At 43.4% G+C, this 19,229-nt stretch overlaps 1 protein-coding gene across 6 annotated transcripts in view; it reads right to left on the reverse strand.

The window, feature by feature from the left end:
• PNKP (polynucleotide kinase 3'-phosphatase) overlaps nt 1-19,229 on the reverse strand; it is a 409,941-nt gene that overhangs the window by 302,795 nt on the left and 87,917 nt on the right. For all 6 annotated transcript variants that reach the window (XM_073602264.1, XM_073602267.1, XM_073602263.1 and 3 more), the window contains one exon: nt 5,809-6,342. In XM_073602264.1, the coding sequence (XP_073458365.1) occupies nt 5,809-6,342 (534 nt within the window). The remainder of the gene's footprint in view (nt 1-5,808; nt 6,343-19,229) is intronic.

The following is a 19,229-nucleotide window of genomic DNA, read 5'->3' on the forward strand; positions in this document are numbered from 1 at the left end:
TTTGAGCACAACCCATTTTAAGGACAGCTCTTCCCTTTGCGACTATTTAGTCCAACCTTGCAATACTGTCGACAGGTCCCATTTTGGCAGAATTTTGAATGGAAAGGGTCTAATCCTAGCTAACCCTTTAAAGAACCTGCTAACTAGCGGTTCTAATGCCAAGGGTTGCTCCAAAAAATACCGACAGAGCCGACACCTGCACTTTTAATGTGCTAATGGCCAGTCCTTGATCCGCACAGTCTTGTAAAAACTCCAAGACGGCTGGGATACCTGCAGACACCTTCTTGGTATCTAACCATGAACAGGAAACTTTTCAAACATTTTACATAAATTGCTTGGGTTACCTTCTTTCTACTAGAAAGAAGTGTGTTTACCACACTGTCCGAGAGCCCCTTAGACTTCAGGAGAATTTCTTCAGACACCAAGCTGACAATTTTAGGGTCTGTATTTTTGCTAATAGAACTGGGCCCTGGAACAGAAGATCCTTCCTCTCGGGCAGCATGAGGGGAGGCTCCTCTGTCAGGCGTAACAGCTTGGAAAACCACGGCCTCTTCGGCCAATATGGGACCACTAGGATCATCGTGGTGCGCTCTTGAACAAACTTCCTTAAGACCAGAGGAATAAGTTTGAACGGGGGAAGGCGTAACAAATGGGAAATGCCCACCTCTGGGCCAAGGCGTCTATCCCCTTGGCCCCTACTTCTCTTTCCAGCGAGAAGTACACTGGAACCTTGGCATTTGATTTGTTGGCAAACAAATCCACCCCTGTAAGGCCCCATTTCTCTACTATTAGCTGCAAGATTTCCCTGTTTAGGGACCATTCTGACTCGTACACTTGGTGTTGGCTCAGAAAGTCCGCCGGGTGATTGTCCACTCCCTTTAGATGGACTGCAGATATTGACTTTAGGTTCCTCTAGACCCAAGAAAATATGGCGCTCGTTAGTCTGATTAAGGATGGACACCTTTTTCCCCCTTGTTTGTTTAAATAAGAGGATGCTACCACACTGTCCGAGAGGACTTGTACGTGGTGACTTTTCAGCTCTCTGGCAAATGGCCTTAGCACTTCCCAGATCGCTTGCAACTCCCTCCAGTTGGCTGATTTTTGGGACTGTGCTTTCTCCTAGCGCTCTTGGGCTACTTGACCCCCAGCCCCAAGCACTGGCTTTCGTGGTGATGCGGACGGACACAGGAAGAGACCATAATAGACCCTGCACAAGGTTCTCTTTGTCCCTCCGCCACCACAGAGACCTCTTGGTCTTTGGAGATAGGCGGAAGGTCGTGTTCAGCGATTCCTGTGTTCCATCCCAGCTGTTCAGGATATTAGCCTGGAGACACCTGAAATGGGCCCTTGCCCATGGTACTGCAGGGATTGTTGCTGCCCGGAAACCTAGACCCGACATAGCTGAACGGATGGAACCTGCCAGATTGTTCTGAAAAAAGGCTGCTGTCGCCTTCACCTTTTCTACATTCTCCTCTGTGAGATAGATCTTCTGCATCATTGAGGTCACCAAGAACCCTAAGTACTGTAAGACCTGTGTCGGGGTTAGGTTCGACTTCTTCCTGTTTATCAACCACCCCAGCTTTTCCATAAAGGAAATGGCCACCCGCAGATCTCCTTGTAATTGGAGCGCGGAGGGTGCAAAAAATAAAAGGTCGTCTAAGTATGGGATGACCGATATCCCTTTCAGTCTCGGGGGGCCAGTGCCTCCGCCAGAATTTTCATAAAAATCCTGGGGGATGTGGGCCACACATATAGCGGGGTTCCTCTTTGACCTTGGAATGGAGGACCCAGGGCACTCACCTTACTGACGCCATGGCCAAGCCCTCCTTTTCTCCAGCCTTCCGTGAAAACCATTCTTTCCTATCCTTATATCATTCGCCAGCTTCCCTCACCCGTTTTAAAACCTCTCTTCTTCCTCTTTCTTCCCATTTTCAACCTCTTGCTGCACTCAGTGCAGGCATGAACCCACACAGGCCATCACTCTGCATGGTCTCGGCTAGGGTTCACCTTGTTATTCCTACGAGTTAGCTCAGATGAGCTAAGGTGGGAAGGAGTTCACTTTTCTCACCTGGGCTCACAGTTCAAATGGTTTAGAAGCCCTTAGTACTATGGGTCCAGAGCTTATAATTATAAGTTCTTTACTCTTTGACCGCACCCTTGCTATTTTTGATGCACTAAATGATTCAGAAACCTCAGGCAGACTAACCTGGCTTCCTCTCGCACAGTCTGATCCCATACGGGGTGCGGGAGGTAAAAGGGGTGGAGGCGGTTCCACAAATCTTCAAGGATGTGTGTAATATATTGTTGCCTTATATTGATCATTCTCTTTTGTATACAAACTAGTTTTGGACTTTGATGTTTGTCCAGTCTTGTATTTTTGAAAATTTTCAATAAAAACAATTTTCAAAGGAAAAAAAAAAATAAAATAATCCTGGGGGATGAGGACAGACTGAATGGCAGGGCCCTGAAATGTAAAAGTCGGACCTGCTTTCCACACTTCATTGCTACCCTCAAAAATGTTTGAAATTCTTCGTGGATCGGGATGTGTAAACAGGCGTCCATCAGATCGAGGGAGGCCATGAAGCAATCTGGGGGAAGAATTGACCGTAAAGATTGTTTCCATCCGAAATTTCTTGTAGGTCGCCCATTTGTTTAGTGGCTTCAAATTCAATATTAGGCGGAATTTGACCGACGGTTTCCTTACTATGAAAACGTGAGAGTAGAAACCGTGGTTTATTTTTCACTGTGGCACTGGAATAAGAACCCACTGGACTACCAAGTCGCCAATTTGTGACAACAAGGCTGTTGTCGTCTGAGGATCCCTGGGAGGCATGGTTACGAATGTCCTTGCGGGTGGAGTGCCCTTGAACTGGATTCGATAGCCTTCCCTGATTATCCTCAGTATAAATGCATTTGGGGTAGTCTTTTGCCATTGTGGGAGGAACTACCCCAATCTCCCTCCCACGGGACCAAGTCACTAGGATTTGGTGGTTTTCTTAGAAGAGGAAAACAGGACACCTTTCTGCTTCCCCCTTCCCCACTGTTTCTTAGAGGTTGACCATTTAGAGGTTTGTCCCTGTGACGACCCTTGTTTTTTGGGGCGGAAAAAACGTTTCCCTGGGGCTTTCTTACTTTTGATAGGAAAAGCCTTTTTCTTATTGGCAGTATGGTCTAGAACTTTTCCCAGATCTTGCACAACAAGGAGTCTCCTTCGAATGGGATGCTACACAGCCTAACCTTTGAGGCCGGGTTCCCCGACCAGGATTTTAACCATAAAGCCCTGGAGAGCAATTTATTAGGGCAGCGGTGCTTGCCGATAGCTTGACCGACTTAGCAGAAGTGTCTGCCATATAACCTGCCGCCTTGTGCAGCATGGGAAGAGAATTAAGAATTTCCTTACTGGAGGTCCCACTTTCCAAATGGCCTTGTACCTGGTCCAGCCAGACCTCCAAATTACGGGCCACTATTGTTGTAGCCATTGCTGGTTTAAAATTTGTCATGGCTATTTTCCATGACCTTTCCAACAGTACCTCCATCCTCTTGTCCATGGGTTCTCTAAGTACACCCATGTACTCAAAGGCGAGTTCTGTTGATTTGGCGCACTGGGAAAAGGCTGCGTCCACTATGGGCACTTTGTTTCAAATACAGGAGGAATCCTCACTGAAGGGGAATCTTCTCTTCAGACTTTTAGGAAAAAATATTTTTTTCTCTGGTTCCTCCCACTCTTTTTTGATAGAGTCCACCAGTTCGCTGTGTACCGGAAATACCCTGTTTTGGGCTTCTTTCAGGGTCTGATACATCTGGTCATGTAGGGACAAGGAGACCTTCTCTTCTTTGATATCTAGCATCTCGTAGATCACCCCCAATAAGGCATCCACCTCCTTGAGCGAGAGCCTGTATCTGGGTGAATTTGTCCCTTGGCTCGGAATATCTTTGGATGATGCCGTCTCACTTAGCTCATCCAAAGGATCTGATTCCTCTTCCCCTGATTCGTCATACTCCTCAGGGGCTGAAGCGGGGGGAACTGCGGCTGGTTGTTTTGGGGTTTCAAAGTTTGACAGCATCGACTTAAATGGCCTTAATTTCTTTCTGAACACCAGAAATCAATTCTGTGCATGCCCCTGTTGCCTCCTTGTAAACCAATTTATCAATAAGGGTTTACAAAGGAGCTTGTTCCACCTTTCTGACGGACACCTCTTCTTCCCCCTGACCTCTCCGGTTCTTTGGGCTGAGCCTGAGACAAGAGAAGGAGAGAAGAGAAGGGAGGCAAAGGAAGAGAAAAAACAAAGACAAGCATCTGTCAAAAAAAAACCTTAGCCAATCAGTGGGTGTATACCTTCACCAACACCCCCACCCAGCCGCTGACGGGATTCACGACTCTTTAGCCTGGATCCCATCACAAAAAGGAGGGGGGGGACAAAAAATGGGAGCTACATTGAGTCATCACCCCCCCCCCAGCCCTGTAGGTCAAAAGGCACCCGAGTGTCCACGTACCTGAGCTGGGCCGGCACCACTGCCACCTGGTTCAGTTGGATCCATGCTGTCCTCTGTTCCTTGCTGGAGCATTGCACTGTGGATCAGGACCGTGCTGTGGCTGGTGTTTTTTTTAAAAAGACCGCCACGGCTCTGGTGTCCACGCTCACTGCGTGACCCGGAAGTGGTGCGCCGGAAGTCCCCACCCTCCTCCTGCGTTCCACAGGCTGGAACTCGAGGCCTACGCCTGTCCCCCATAGTAGCCAGATCGCCATGAGCCCCGGGGAACGCCAGCCCTCCCCGGGCTAGCCTGGAGGAGGACGCTGGTACCAACTCCTCTGCACCCTGACCGGGGGACTCAGATGCCTGCCACCTTTCCAGGTACTTGCAGACCTCCTTCCATTCTCCCTTAAGGAGCCCTTAGGCTCAGGGGAAGGAGAGCTCCATCCAGCCCCCTCCCCCAGTGGAGGAAACACAAAGACAAAGAGGGACAGAAGCCGCCCTTTAAGGATCTAAATGTTGCGTTTTCTGCCTCCGGAGGTGGAGCCCATCTCTAGTGCTGTCCTGGACAGACTAGAGAAAAAGTTTTTCTAGAACAGCAATGAAGGTTATAATTATTTCCCAGTCTATTTTGTACTGGTGCTTTCATTGGAAAAGGGTGGCATCCAAGTTGAGACAGTCAAGTCTTTAGAGACAAAGGGGTTAATTTATCACAGGCAAATAAACTATGCACTTTGCAAGTACAGTTGCTCCAGAGCTTATTAAATATGGTAAAGCTTCACTTTGCAAAGAATACCCAATCAGGTGGAAGGAAAAAAAATAAAGAAATAGCATTTTTGCTTGCACATGATTGAATGATGGAAGTCAGCAGAGCTTGCACTCATTTACTAAGCTCTCGAGCAACTGCACTTCGCAAAGTGCACAGTCTATTTGCCTTTAGTAAATCCACTCCAGAGCGAAACGAAACCAGGATCAGATGAGCACACATTAACCTGGATTTTGCTGATCTTTTGTATGGTTTCAGTGGGATAAGACTACTAGACTCATACTTTTTTGAGCATCGTGGCTTTCTAGTTTGCGCTAGGACTGGAATTCTTTGTTTAAATTTCAAATGCTTATATGTTCCCCCTATATTTGTACAGATTTATTGGGACATTCTGGTTTCTTCTCCCACCCAAACATACTGGTAACATAACAGACTTGTGCTATGAATGGTGTGGGTTCAAAATATGGGGCAGAAGTTGGTGTTAAAAGGTTTCTATGTTCTCTGAAATACATACATAAACAAATTGACCACAGCTTGAATTATAAGCTGTTGTTTGGGCATTTCTTTACCTTTGAAAAAGCTCTGACACCTTTCTTGTTAAACACCAGGAGCTTTCCATGCTCTTCCCAAGAGTCTTTGCTGCAGGTTCCACCAGTCAGTGTGTCTGGAGATTCACTAGATATTTTTGTATTAGTGCTATTTGCTGCCATATGTTGAAATTCTCTCAGTTTACTAGAAACGTCTTCTTTGTCTGAATCATCACTCTCTTCAGTTGCACGCAATTCTGATTCCTGATGCTTTGTCCTCTTACTGCTTGGTTCCAATGTATCATCTTCCTCTTGTTGGCTTTTCTTTTGGCTTTTTGATGTAGCCCCACCAAAAAAATCTGTTATTGTCGTCTTTGGGGAAGCAGCTGGACCACGCTTTTTATTCAAAGTTTTGTGTTTTTCAGCCAGTGTGAAATTTTGAGGGCTCTCGTTATTAAATACAAGAGTGTAAGGATATACGGAGTTCACCATGTAAAGGGTCTGATCCCCATTCATCAGAGTGCTCTCTCCTTGTTTTAAATTGACTTCTCCTACAGTGGTGGGGTTTGGACCCAGCTAAAAGAAAAACACAATTATTTATTCCAGCATAAAAACTATCATGATTTAGACTATATCTACATACACACATATACACTGAAACAGACAGCTCCAAAAGGTCCAGAATGGAGTGCATTGTGTCACCCAAACCTTTACATTTTATCGGGTAGACTAGAAGGCTCTTTGGAATCTGGCTGTTTAGCAGTAAACAGGGGGTTAATAGCTGAACACACACACACTTTCAAACTTTATTAACAAAATGTAGTAGTGCTAGACAGAGAGATTCAGTCTGTACAAGGAATGGGCCAAAACTAGGAGCTGACAAAAAAAAAAAAAAAAAAAAGAGTCCAGTGAACAGCCAAGAGGCTAAAGATTTGTGTCACAGCATTGCGTTCTAATAACCCCTGAGAGGGTAGGCTGTCATATTTATTCTGTTCTGCAGATAGATAAAAGCCAGCATGAACCCCTAAAATGCAACCTGACGTGCAGTCTTGTTCTTTACAAACACTTCATTTGATGCTGTTCCCTACAATACACACACACATAGATAAGCAGACAGACATACACAGATGAGCCACAACTTTATGACCACTGACAGCTTAAATAAATAACATGGATTATTTCGTTACAATGGCATATGAAAGTTGGTGATACATATTGGGCAACAAGTAAACATGTTGTCTCTGAAGTTGATGTGTTGAGAACAGAAATAATGGGCATCACGGTTTGTTGTGTATGGGACAGCATTGCTGCAGACTGGTCAGGGTGCCCATGCTGACCTGTGTCCACAGCCAAAAGCGCCTACAATGGGCATATGAGCATCAGAACTTGACCGCGGAGCAATGGAAGAAGGTGCCCTAGTCTGATGTATCAAGTGTTCTTTTACATTGTGAGGATGGTTGGGTGTGTGTGCATAGCTTACCCAGGAGGAGATGGCACCAGAATGCAGTATGGGTAGAAGGTAAGCCATCAGAGGCACTGTGATGCTTTGGGCAATGTTCTGCTGGGAAAGGATCTGCTACGGATGGCTTAATGCCAGATGCTACAGCATACCTTTAGAGGTCTACAGTGTCCATGCCAGGTCAAGGCTGTTTTGGTGGCAAAAAGTAGACCTATTCAATATTAGGTGGGTGGCCATAAAGTTATGGCTGATCGGTGTATATGGAAAGGGTCAGCTTAATTAAAGTTAGCAATGCGGGATAATGTTTAAAAACTTGCTTGAGAGCAGAGTTTGTAAATAGTGACACTGCCTATTTGTTTTTGTATACCAATGTACTAATTCTTTATGAAAATTGTTATTGAACAATCAAAAAAATCTTTCCTTTATGTAATTTGATATATGTTGACTATACATCTATTCATATCTATCTTTTGTCTTTCTTCTCATCACCCCCCCCCCCCTTATTATTTGGAATAGGAGCCTACCCATCCCCATTACTATGGCAGATTTTTGCGGTCAGGTGTGGGAAGGTTTGATGACCCAAATTGAACAATTCCATCAAACCTCTGGTATCAAGGAAGAAGATCTTGATAGGTCATTTGTGACGCCTGGTGGAGAAAAAAGTGCGTGTCTTTTGGCACAAGAAATATTTTGAAAAGTATTTGGAACATAAGATCATACCTTGGGGACTACGCATTCAAATTTTCCCCAACCTTAAAAAAGTTGATGATAATTTGAAACTTATATGGGAATCAAATCTACAGACTTGCTCTTCCCGAATGATCTCAATCCTCTGCTCTCAATATGAGCATGAATCTCCTCACTTGATGAGCAGATACAGAGATGGGTTGTCGAACATGCTTCGATAGCCTCATCTTCTGCTTTTGCTCAAAAAGAGAAGGAGGCAAAAGAAATGATCAAAAAATATACAGCCGATATTATAAAAGGCAAGGAATCCAAATTTTACGGACCAATTGGCACATGAGGGAGGCTATGCATATAAGTTGAGCTCAAATGTACAACCTAGATATTTCCCTAGGGAAACAAATTATGCACCCCCTAATGGCGATAATATTATCCCTAACATCTCTTCTACATCTTCAATTTCCTCCAGCCAATCTACTTTGTACCGTGATGTATCTGCAGATAGATTACCTAAAAAAAGAAAGGGAAATTCGGATGCACAATCTTTGCAGTCCTTCAAACGCACCTTCGGGATGTCACAGAATCGTAGATCTCTGGGTCTCCTCCAAGGAATATACAATCACCTATGTCACAGCATTCACTGACCAATATTGCGTCTGGCACCTTCGCACCGGCTCCCACCACGGATCTAAGTGTACCCTGCACATCGTGCGTCATCATGCACTTCTAATAAGGTAGGGAGCCTTAACACTATGTTTGCTTCCACCATTCCATCACAACTAGATCCTAAATTAGCGCCTATTTTTTTAGGGAAGGCACAAGAGGTGGGCTTGAGCCCACTTCCAGATGCCACCCCTCAACAGATGGACGAACAACTCAACTTGAAATAGTGAACCTCTCCTCACATCGCTTGTCCGAGGCAGAGGATCAGGTTCTCAAATTGGGCCTGACCTTCTGTCTGGACTCTGATGTGGACGGTTTCACAATTATTAAAGATATCCATCTGTTTGTATGCAAACCTATGTTTAAAACTTTCTATGACAAATCCACACAATCATCTGGATCCACCGTTTTCAGTGGCCCAGATCCTAGTATTTATAATTTACAGAAACTCTGTGCACTTGAGGATCTTATGGGGCTATGGGAGGAGGGTCACACCGAACCAGACATCCCTTCTGAGGATATGTCGATGGATGTCTCGGGGGGTGTGACCTTCCTCCCTCCCTCCTCATTTAAATCAAAGTCACGTAATTTTGCATTATTAAACAACAACCCAAACATTTGGGCCTTTGTACAACAGACTACACAGGAAATTGAAAAAAACTGTTTGGCATAAGACCAAACCCAATAATTTTTCAAATAAACAGAAACGGGCACTAACTTCTTTGCAGAGTAACTCATCGATAATAATAAAACTGGCCGATAAGGGTGGCAATCTGGTAATAATGGATGTTGAATTTTATGAAACTCTGTTTAGAGATTTTGCAAAATAAAGACTGGTATAGATCCATTACCAAAACTGTGATAGACCACTATAACAAAGAATACTATGGTATTATCCTAAATGCCCACCATCAAGGAATTATCGATGAAAATACTTGGAAATTTCTTCATGTTAAAAATCTGAAAATACCAACTTTCTACACTCTCCCTAAAACTTATAAGTCCTTAACATCACCACCGGGTTGTTTCAGGGTGTGAATGTCTAACTGAAAATGCCAGCAGTATTGTAGATCAATACCTCAACCCACATGTAATGTCACTTACTTAATATGTCAAAGATACCAGGGATCTACTTAACCACTTACCAACTGGTCCATAGCCGAATGACGGCTGCAGGGCGGTTGGATAACTCTGGGAGGTCGTATAGTGACGTCCTCCCAGAATCCCGCTCTCGCGCGCCCCCTGGGGCACGCACCTCAGAACACCCAAGGACCCGACGCATCATGGATCCTGGTAAAGGGCCACTGATCGTGGGCATTTACCATGTGACATGACGCCGGTTTGTTTACCTGTGATCGCTCCGTCATTCGACGGAGCGATCACAGGTAAACAAACCGACGTCATGTCATGATGCCGGTTCCTCTCTCCCCTCTGTGTACCAATCGGTACAGTGTCAGAGGAGAGGGGGAGAGATCGGACAGCAGCAGCGCTGTGGGCTGGATGTGTAGTGCCCACAGCGCTGCTCTGTGACAATTGCCATCCATCCATCCATGCTCAGCCATCCCTCAAAGCTCTGCAATACCCTGCAATACTCTGCACTACCCTGCAATACCCCGCCATACAACCAAAAAAGAGAGAAGAGAAAACGAGTTCTGCTGAACAATAACCCATGGTAATGGGTGGTCTATATGCACCCTAATAAAGCTTACCCAAGTATGGTACTGTTGCTGTAGCCAAAGAACCAATGCATACAAACAAGCAGATCCTGGTATTCCTACCAGGATCAGAAAGAGGCTACTTCAGCAACAAAAAGTCTAACCTGGGTATGTTTCTATAAAAAATACCAAATTTTATTGGACCCATATTGGGAACGTGCTACAAAAGTTAATAAGATGCACCTTGATTAACGAAACAGCTTCACTTTATACCCTCCTCAAGGTTCTCACAAGGGGAGACACCTCATAGGAGGATAAAGTTCTAAACACATTCAGAAAAAGAAAAAACACATAAGGACAAAAACATGAAAAAACATATAAAAAAAACCTCCAACACAGATAGTCTGGACACCAATCCACCATTCACAGTGAAATTGGTGTGCGATAACCTTGCATGAGTACGACAATGCGTGTACATGAAAGGGAAAAGAAAAACCCTAATTCAAATGTCATCATAGACCTTTATACAATTTCACTGTGAATGGCCCCCTGGGGGCTCTAATAGAGCATGGAATCACACACGTTAATTTATATATGGTTGCTGCTGGAAAAATTGAAAAAGTATCGCTAACTAATGAAGTGAGGGCACCGCTATCTGGATAGTGGATATTACTCCATGATTAATAATCGTCTTTAGCTGGAATATTTGCCGTTATGGATGGTGGATATTACTCCATGGTTACTGATCGTCTTTAGCTGGAATATTTGCCGTTACTTTCTCAAGTTGTAAGCAATGATGTTGCGTAGTTTATGTCAGTAACAAGACAAACTATTAAAGAGTGTGTTTCAGTATAGCAGTTCAAGCATGCTATAACAACGGCTGTATCTCAGCTAATTAACAGATGCCCTGCAAATAAGTAACTGGAAGTATTTCAAACTCGACAGACTCATAGATGGTGTCCTTAAAATTCACTTGTAGCAAAACAGCTGTGTGACCATCAATAGACTACTAATACAGAGTTCTACCCATATGATTGGTGGGGATCTTGCCAGTCTTTATGAGACGGGCAAAAAATTGATTTGTTGCACAGACTGATTCAACCAGCGCTATTAAGGTGATTTGGGTAAATAGGAGAAGAAGGAAATAAGGCTTCAGTACTTTACCATACTTGACATTGTCTTTAGCTGTCCCGCCTCATCCTAGTACGGATCAAAGCCCCTACACATTGCTATCTTCATGGAGGCTCACATGTGATGGAACGATCCCATCATCTCTGAGCGGAGCCGCTAGGTATGCGGGACTAATAGCATTAGTCAAACATGACATACAGGCCGTGTAATGGTGCAGCCAGCGTCTCCTATCTCTCCGTGGGGTTGGTACGGGGCATACCATGCACTGGCTTCACGTGACCGCTGTGACTTCAACGCGTTTCGCTAACTGATTAGCGTAGCTTTGTCTGGACTAGGCGGGGCTAGGGGCTGTCGCTTCCTTTTATTGACAGAACCATTCCGACAGCGCCGCCCAATGTTTTCAAAAAAGTATAATAAACATGGTTCATATTTCTACTTTCTGAATGGAGCAGTCCACATGAAATCTAAGTCAGGTTGTCATTCCTAATGTTGAAGATTATCGTCTCTTGTGAGTTCAAAGCATCTTTGTACTATCAAAACCATTGGTCTCAACCAGTGATCTCAGTATGCATAGGGGTGTCATTGTAAGCAGTATTTTTTATCACTCTATCTATAAAGTGATCCCCTTCATCCCTGTTGTTGATTCAATGCAAGTGTTATACTTAATACAAAGACGTTGGCAGAGCTCAGGAACAAAAAGAAAGAGCATAAGGGACACAAACCAGCAAAATACAGATGGCTGTATAGCCTGATACTAGAACACAAATAATATAGGATTCTCAGTAAGACCTATGAGTAGTAATAGTGAATCTAATGAAATAATAACTCACCAATATAGATGTGGCAATAGTCCCGAAGACAAAGATTTTTTTTATCTCCAAATCACTGCAGACATATTTATAGGTGACCAATAAAGGAAATCATAAAAATTAGGAATTAAACACTCAAACAAATCAAAAAAATCAAAACAAGCCCAAAAGGCATACCTAGTATGCACCAGGATTTTTTAAGATTCTAAGAAGGACTGTAGATTCAACTCGGTATTGAGTCCCAAAGGGGCAAGGGACCCCAATCGATAAATCCATCTTTTTTCCTTTTGCAGGAGGATGCGATTGAAGTACCCCCTTCTTGGTGACAGTTTAAATGCGTAGATACCTTTCACCCTCAGGCCATCTGGCTTCCCTTGGTGGCATAGGGCAAAGTGCTTTGCCAATGGTTTTTCCTGAGATCTTTCAGGGTCTCTTTCTCCCCCTTGTTCTCACGTAAGTGCTCACCTATCCTGGTCCTAAGAGACCTCTTGGTTTTACCAGTATGGATCTTTGGACATGGACAGGTGAGCATGTAGATTACTCTACTAGTTGAACAGTTAATGAGATTACGGATCTCAAAAGATTGCTGTCTATGGACATCATGGAAAATTGCAGTTCTGTCCACAAATGGACAGATTTGGCACCGATTGTATGGGTACATTCCTTTACTCCTGGGATATTCGGATAGCCAATTGGGGCTTGGCTCTTTCAAAAATTCAGAATGAATCAGAATATCTCCTAAATTCCTGGCCCTTATGGCCACCAAGTTGGGTGAAGTTCCCACAATGTCCTCCATGCCTGGGCCATTGAGCAAGATGCCCCAATGTTTTTCTAAGATACTCCATACAGATTCCCACTGGGCACCGTAAGAAGTGATCATTCTCACTGGGACAGGGTCAGCATGTTTCTTCATCATTGGTTTAGGTTTCAAAGCAAGCAGATTTTCTCTGTTTCTGCATGCTGCTTTAACTCTGGCCTTTCGGATTTGACCATGGGAATATCTCCTTTCCCGAAATCTTTTATAAAGGTCAGCATTTTCCTTTTTGAGATCGCTTTTTTGGGTATAGTTCCTTTTAATCCTTAGGAATTGATGACTATCAGCCCTTAAGAGTATTGGCTGATGTCTTTTTGCGGAAAGTGCGAGTGCATAGTTTCCCGTTCTCAATGGAGATCAATAGATCAAGGAAGGGTATTTGTTTTTCATCGACAACATAGGTTAGGTGAATATTACGATTATTCTCATTAAAGAGATCAATAAAGGTATGTACTTCCTCCCTGGTACCTTTCCGGATAACAAGAGCATATGTACGTGGTCTGAGTACATCGGTAACGTAAATACATCCTCCTCTTCCCATAATCCGAGGTGGAGGCACGCGTATGCTGGTGCCCACGCGGCCCCCATCGAAGTACCTCTGATTTGTTGATAGTAATGCGAGGAGAATTGAAAAAAAATGTTTCTCAGAGCGAATTCCAATAATTCTATTAGGACCTCGTTCTGAGGTCCAAATTCAGGGTAGCTCAATTCAAGGAAAGCTTTCACTGCTTGAACACCACAATGATGTGGGATTGAAGTGTATAGGGATTCAACATCCACACCTACAAGGAGGAAGTCACCAGTAATCTCCAGATCTGCAATCTTTGATAGTACATGGTGAGTGTCTTGTACATAAGATCTGAGATTGGTAACTCTGCAATACCCAGCCATACTCTGCAATACTCGGTGATACCCAGCCATACTCTGCCATTCCCAGCCATACCCAGTCATCCTCGGCGATACCATGCAGTACCCTGCCATATTCAGCTATACCCAGCCATATTTGGCTGTACTCGGCCTCTGTATGTGGCCAGGCTGTGGAAGTCTCACACATGTGGTATCGCCATACTCAGGAGGAGTAGGAGGATCTATTTTGGGGTGTCATTTTTGGTAAGTACATGCTATGTGTTAGAAATATTGTATAAATGGACAACTTTGTGTTAAAAAAAAAATGCGTTTTAACCACTTCCCGCCCGCCGGACGTCATATGACGTCCTTGACTTTGTGCGGGGATATCTGAATGATGCCTGCAGCTACAGGCATCATTCAGATATCAGCTTTTTCAGCCGGCAATTCCCTACACTATAAGAATGATCATAGCGGCTGTTCCACTGCTTGAATGTTCTTATGGGAGGCGAGAGGGGACATCCCCCCTCCCACAGCCCTCCGGTGCTTCTACCGACTCACCGCTACGATCGAAGCTAGGATCATTTTATTTTTTAATTTCAGGCTTCCCAGCCTAGAGGTGAGATGTGGGGTCTTATTGACCCCATATCTCACTGTAAAGAGGACCTGTCATGCCATATTCCTATTACAAGGGATGTTTACATTCCTTGTAATAGGAATAAAAGTGATCAAAAATGTTTTTTGGAAAAACATGTCAAACCAAAATAAAGTAAAATGAACAATAATTTTTTTTTTTTTTTAAAGTGCCCCTGTCCCCGTGAGCTTGCACGCAGAGGTGAACGCATACGTAAGTCCCGCCCACATATGAAAACGGTGTTCAAACCCCACATGTGAGTTATCACTGCGAACGTTAGAGCGAGAGTGACCTCCTCTGTAACTCAGAAAAAATAGAGGCTCCCATCATATCATATCGAGCATGGTGGTCCCATCCCCCTTAATGGAAACAAAGGTAATGATCCCCTAAATTGGGACTTTAAATGGACCACCCACTCGCAAATATTTATAAAAAATAATCTTTAATGGTATAGAATAAAATACATATAAAAACACATGATGAAGATGCACAGCATGTGCTACATGAGAAATCAACCAGTCAATGTATATATGCAATAGGCGTACAACGTGAATGCCCAAATGCCCGACGCGTTTCCGGTAGTAATGTTCCAATACCTTTGTCAGGGGCCAGGGTTTCAAAAGGTTTAACATTCAAATAAATTCTAGAATTACAAAGAGGAATGTCAGATAACACATACAGTAGAGCGTAAAAGTATCAAAACAAAACATGTAATCAAAACAAACAGGTGGTCACGATGGAAGGAGAGGTAGGGTTATAGATGAATGGAAACTATATAATCACCAAAAAATCATAAAAAATCTAAAGGCAGATTAGCAACATACCCAATGTGATGATTCCATGTCAAAAAAGTGCACTAGAGACCAATCAGTCCACATTAGCACTACACAACCTGCCACCTGTGGGTGTCGTTAAATATTTCAGTACGTTCTCAGGGTGCACAGTGTAAACAATATCTGCATGATAAAGACAATAAAAATGAGAAAAGATGTAGAAATGAACTAAAGAAAGAAAGGGGAAAAAATAATGAATTCCTTCTAAGGAGCTAGGGAACAGGGCGGATAAATGGATGGTAATACCCGGCCCAAAAAGTGCCCGTGACAGAGCAAAATAGAAACAACGAAGTGAAGATGTGAAGTAAATAAATAGATACCTGGAATATGATGAGGTGATCAGATAAAAACCAATAGGGGAAAACCGGAACCCTATAACAAAGAAAAGGGGTCTTATAAGATGCATACAAAGCTCCTACTAAAATAATAGACCGCCAGATTAAAGAGGGTCCCCATGTGTCCTTGATAGAGGGAAGAGATTGCCTACCTAGCTAAAAGTAATCTTGAGGTTCAATTCAAGTTCCATTCAGTTAGGTGGGACATAGCAGCTGCTTGCAGTTAATACTGTTTAGGCTAAATAGCCGAGGAGGAAATGTCCCAGCGTTACCTCAGATAGGACCTAAGAGTATAAAGGTAACATATGCATTAATGCGCCCATAAACAGGGGGCATTAGTAAAGAAAAAGATCTCAAGGATGACACCCAGTATAGAAAACCTACCTATAGGTATGACGATCCGGCGTGCACTGAAGGAGTGCCTAAGAATGAATGGCTAAAATCCCATTTAAATATGCCGGCCATCGACGCCGGCGCATGAGCATAGCCGAAAAGAGCGGTGTACGGAGAAAATCGCCGCTGGTGCGTGTCCTACGTCATTCCCTATGTGAGGGGAGGACACCATCAGTACATGCTCGTAGTCACTCCCTCTGACGTTGTCGGAAGATATCCGCAACATCAGTGAGGAGTAAAAGAAGGGAAAGACGGATGCCGTGCTGGGACATACATTGTATGGTTCAGTACAGCGATGCCTAAAAAAAGAAAAAAAAAGAAGAAAAAAAAATGTATGGTCAGAAAATGCAGATGCAAATAGCATTAGCACCAACAGAGAATTTCCAAATGCAAATACCAAATTCAGACTTTTTACCTGCTTAATTGATGAGGAAATAATGGAGGGAGTAGCCCACACCTGCATATGAAACAGCTTAGGATTCAATTGTCCACTTACTTTTGGACCCTTGAAAAAGGGGCAGGGCGGCTATTCTTAAGAGCTTTAATTCCTAAACCCTTCCTCTGATTTGGATGTACATACCCTCAAATTAAACCTGAGAATGTGCACTTTCAGACCATATCCATTATATAACTATAGCTTGAATACGTTTTTGTAAATACCTGAAAAAACTAAAATTGTGCCTGTGTCCAAATATAAATGGACCTAACTGTGTGTGTATTATACACACACACACACACACAGGGGACAGAAAGTATTCAGACCCCCTTAAATTTTTCACTCTGTTATTTTGCAGCCATTTGCTAAAATCAAGTTGATTTTTTTTTCCTCATTAATACACACAGCACCCCATATTGACAGAAAAACACAGAATTGTTGACATTATTGCAGATTTAAAAAAAAAAAAAAAAAAACTGAAATATCACATGGTCCTAAGTATTCAATCCCTTTGCTCAGTATTTAGTAGAAGCACCCTTTTGATCTAATACAGCCATGAATCTTTTTGGGAAAGATGCAACAAGTTTTTCACACCTGGATTTGGGGATCCTCTGCCATTCTTCCTTGCAGATCCTCTCCAGTTCTGTCAGGTTGGATGGTAAACGTTGGTGGACAGCCATTTTTAGGTCTCTCCAGAGATGCTCAATTGGGTTTAAGTCAGGGCTACGGCTGGGCCATTCAAGAACAGTCACGGAGTTGTTGTGAAGCCACTCCTTTGTTATTTTAGCTGTGTGCTCAGTATTCCTTTTCTCCTTTCTACGTGTTCCCCCTTTCTCCTCCTTCACTTTTTTCTCTTCCCCCACCTTACTACCATGCTTTTTTAGGCCATTTCTTATTATATTTTTTTTTTAACACTTCCCCGAATAGATACCTGCTTATTTGATCCTGCTGTGGGCCTCTCATTTTGGTCAGCTTGCCTTGCATGTCACCCAGTGTCTGTTTTTCCACCTGGCTTAACATAGAGTCGCAGGTAATACACCCTCTTGCGCGATCAACAGCATATGTATTCTATTGTACCATCAAGTTTGTACTGTTTCTAATTGTATTTTGCTTTATGCAGTATCACATCTAACTGTGAAAAAAGCATCCCCTGAGGAAGCCGTAACAGGCGAAACATGTCGGGATAAGTCACTCCTTATTACTGTAGAGTGACCATTTTTTCCATCTGCTCTTTAGATATGTAACTATATCTGCGTATCTTTTGTACAGCCAACATTTTTAAATTTGTTTTCTATGTAATAAACTGTTCTATTTTTATACTTTGGAGTACTGTAATTTAATCTCTTTGTTTGGCACCCCTAAAACTCCCACAAAAAAACTTCCCTTGTCTATTCAGAGTTTGTAAATAGTTTCATAGTTGGTAAGGTTACATAAAGACACAAGTCAATCCAGTCCAACCTGTGCACTTGTATGTGTGTTCAGGTCGATAATCATTTCCCATATCCCTGTATATTGGGTTCTCTAAGATGCACACCCAAGAGCCTTTTAAAACTATCAATACTTCCTGGAAAAAGAAATATTGATTGCGCTCAGTGTCAGAAAACTAACAACCATATGAAACCAATAGACATCAACTAAGATAGGGACAGCAGCACTCACTGCACTCCCACATACAGATAAAAACAATAAGCAAAATAATTGTGTTGCGCTATCAAAGTGCTAATACACTTGCAATACAACTCCATGACATAAGAATATTACATAAAAATCATAGTGTGAAAATCAATCAAAAGTGTCCAAAGATGATCATTTAATAAAGTGTACAGTGCAAAATCAGTCCAAATAAAAGGTGATCGGTGCAAGAAATAAAATGTGTATATTGCCCCAATCTTATACAACCGTATGCTACTCCACACCCAGGTGCACGCCCAACTCACAAACTGCTTACCATCAGGTAAGACCTTAGATATGGGGGCCTGGCTGCAGTTTTTAGGAGAGATACCCGCTGGGATGGATGGCACACTGCAGTACACAGAATAAGAGCTCACACAGCACTGCGCAGAAAAAGCTGAGGGGAATATAGAAATAAGGAAGGAACTCAGTGTAGTAGTGTAAAACTTCACCAACTTATTAAAAAAAAAATGCTACTCACACAAGGCAGTTGTTATTAACAAGGCATATCAAATTAATTTGCCATTTCTGGTTCTCTTCTTCCATTCTGTATTCTGGGACCATGGCAAAATGGCCACCAAACCAAAAAGATATGGCTGGCCTCTAGTGTTTGGACTTCGGCAATATGACCACCGACATTGTGTCCCCAGAGCTCTTTGGATGGATAACAGCATGTAGAGGTCAGAATTAAAGTGGTTGTAAAGTCAGAAGGCTTTTTTAAACTTCATGCATTCTATGCATGAAGATAAAAAACCTTCTGTGTGCAGCAGCCGCCCTAGCACCCCCTAATACTTACCAGAGCCCCATCTCTCTCCAGCACGGTCCACGAGTGGCTCGGCCGTCTGGGACTCTCCTCCTGATTGGCTGACACACAGCAGCGATGCCATTGGCTCCCGCTGTTGTCAAAGTCAGTTAGCAAATCAGGAAAGAGAGGGGGCGGGGATTCACCGGGGCTCAGTGTCAGAATGGACACAGGGAGCTGTGGCTCGGTTTGAGTGCCCCCAAAACAAGCAGCTTACTGTGGGGACAGGAGGAAGGGGCCAGGAAAGCCGAAGAGGGACCCTGAGAAGAGGTGGATCTAGGCTGTCCTGTGCAAAACT

Source organism: Aquarana catesbeiana, linkage group LG10 (genome assembly GCF_042186555.1).
Source record: "Aquarana catesbeiana isolate 2022-GZ linkage group LG10, ASM4218655v1, whole genome shotgun sequence".
NCBI classification, from domain to species: domain Eukaryota; kingdom Metazoa; phylum Chordata; class Amphibia; order Anura; family Ranidae; genus Aquarana; species Aquarana catesbeiana.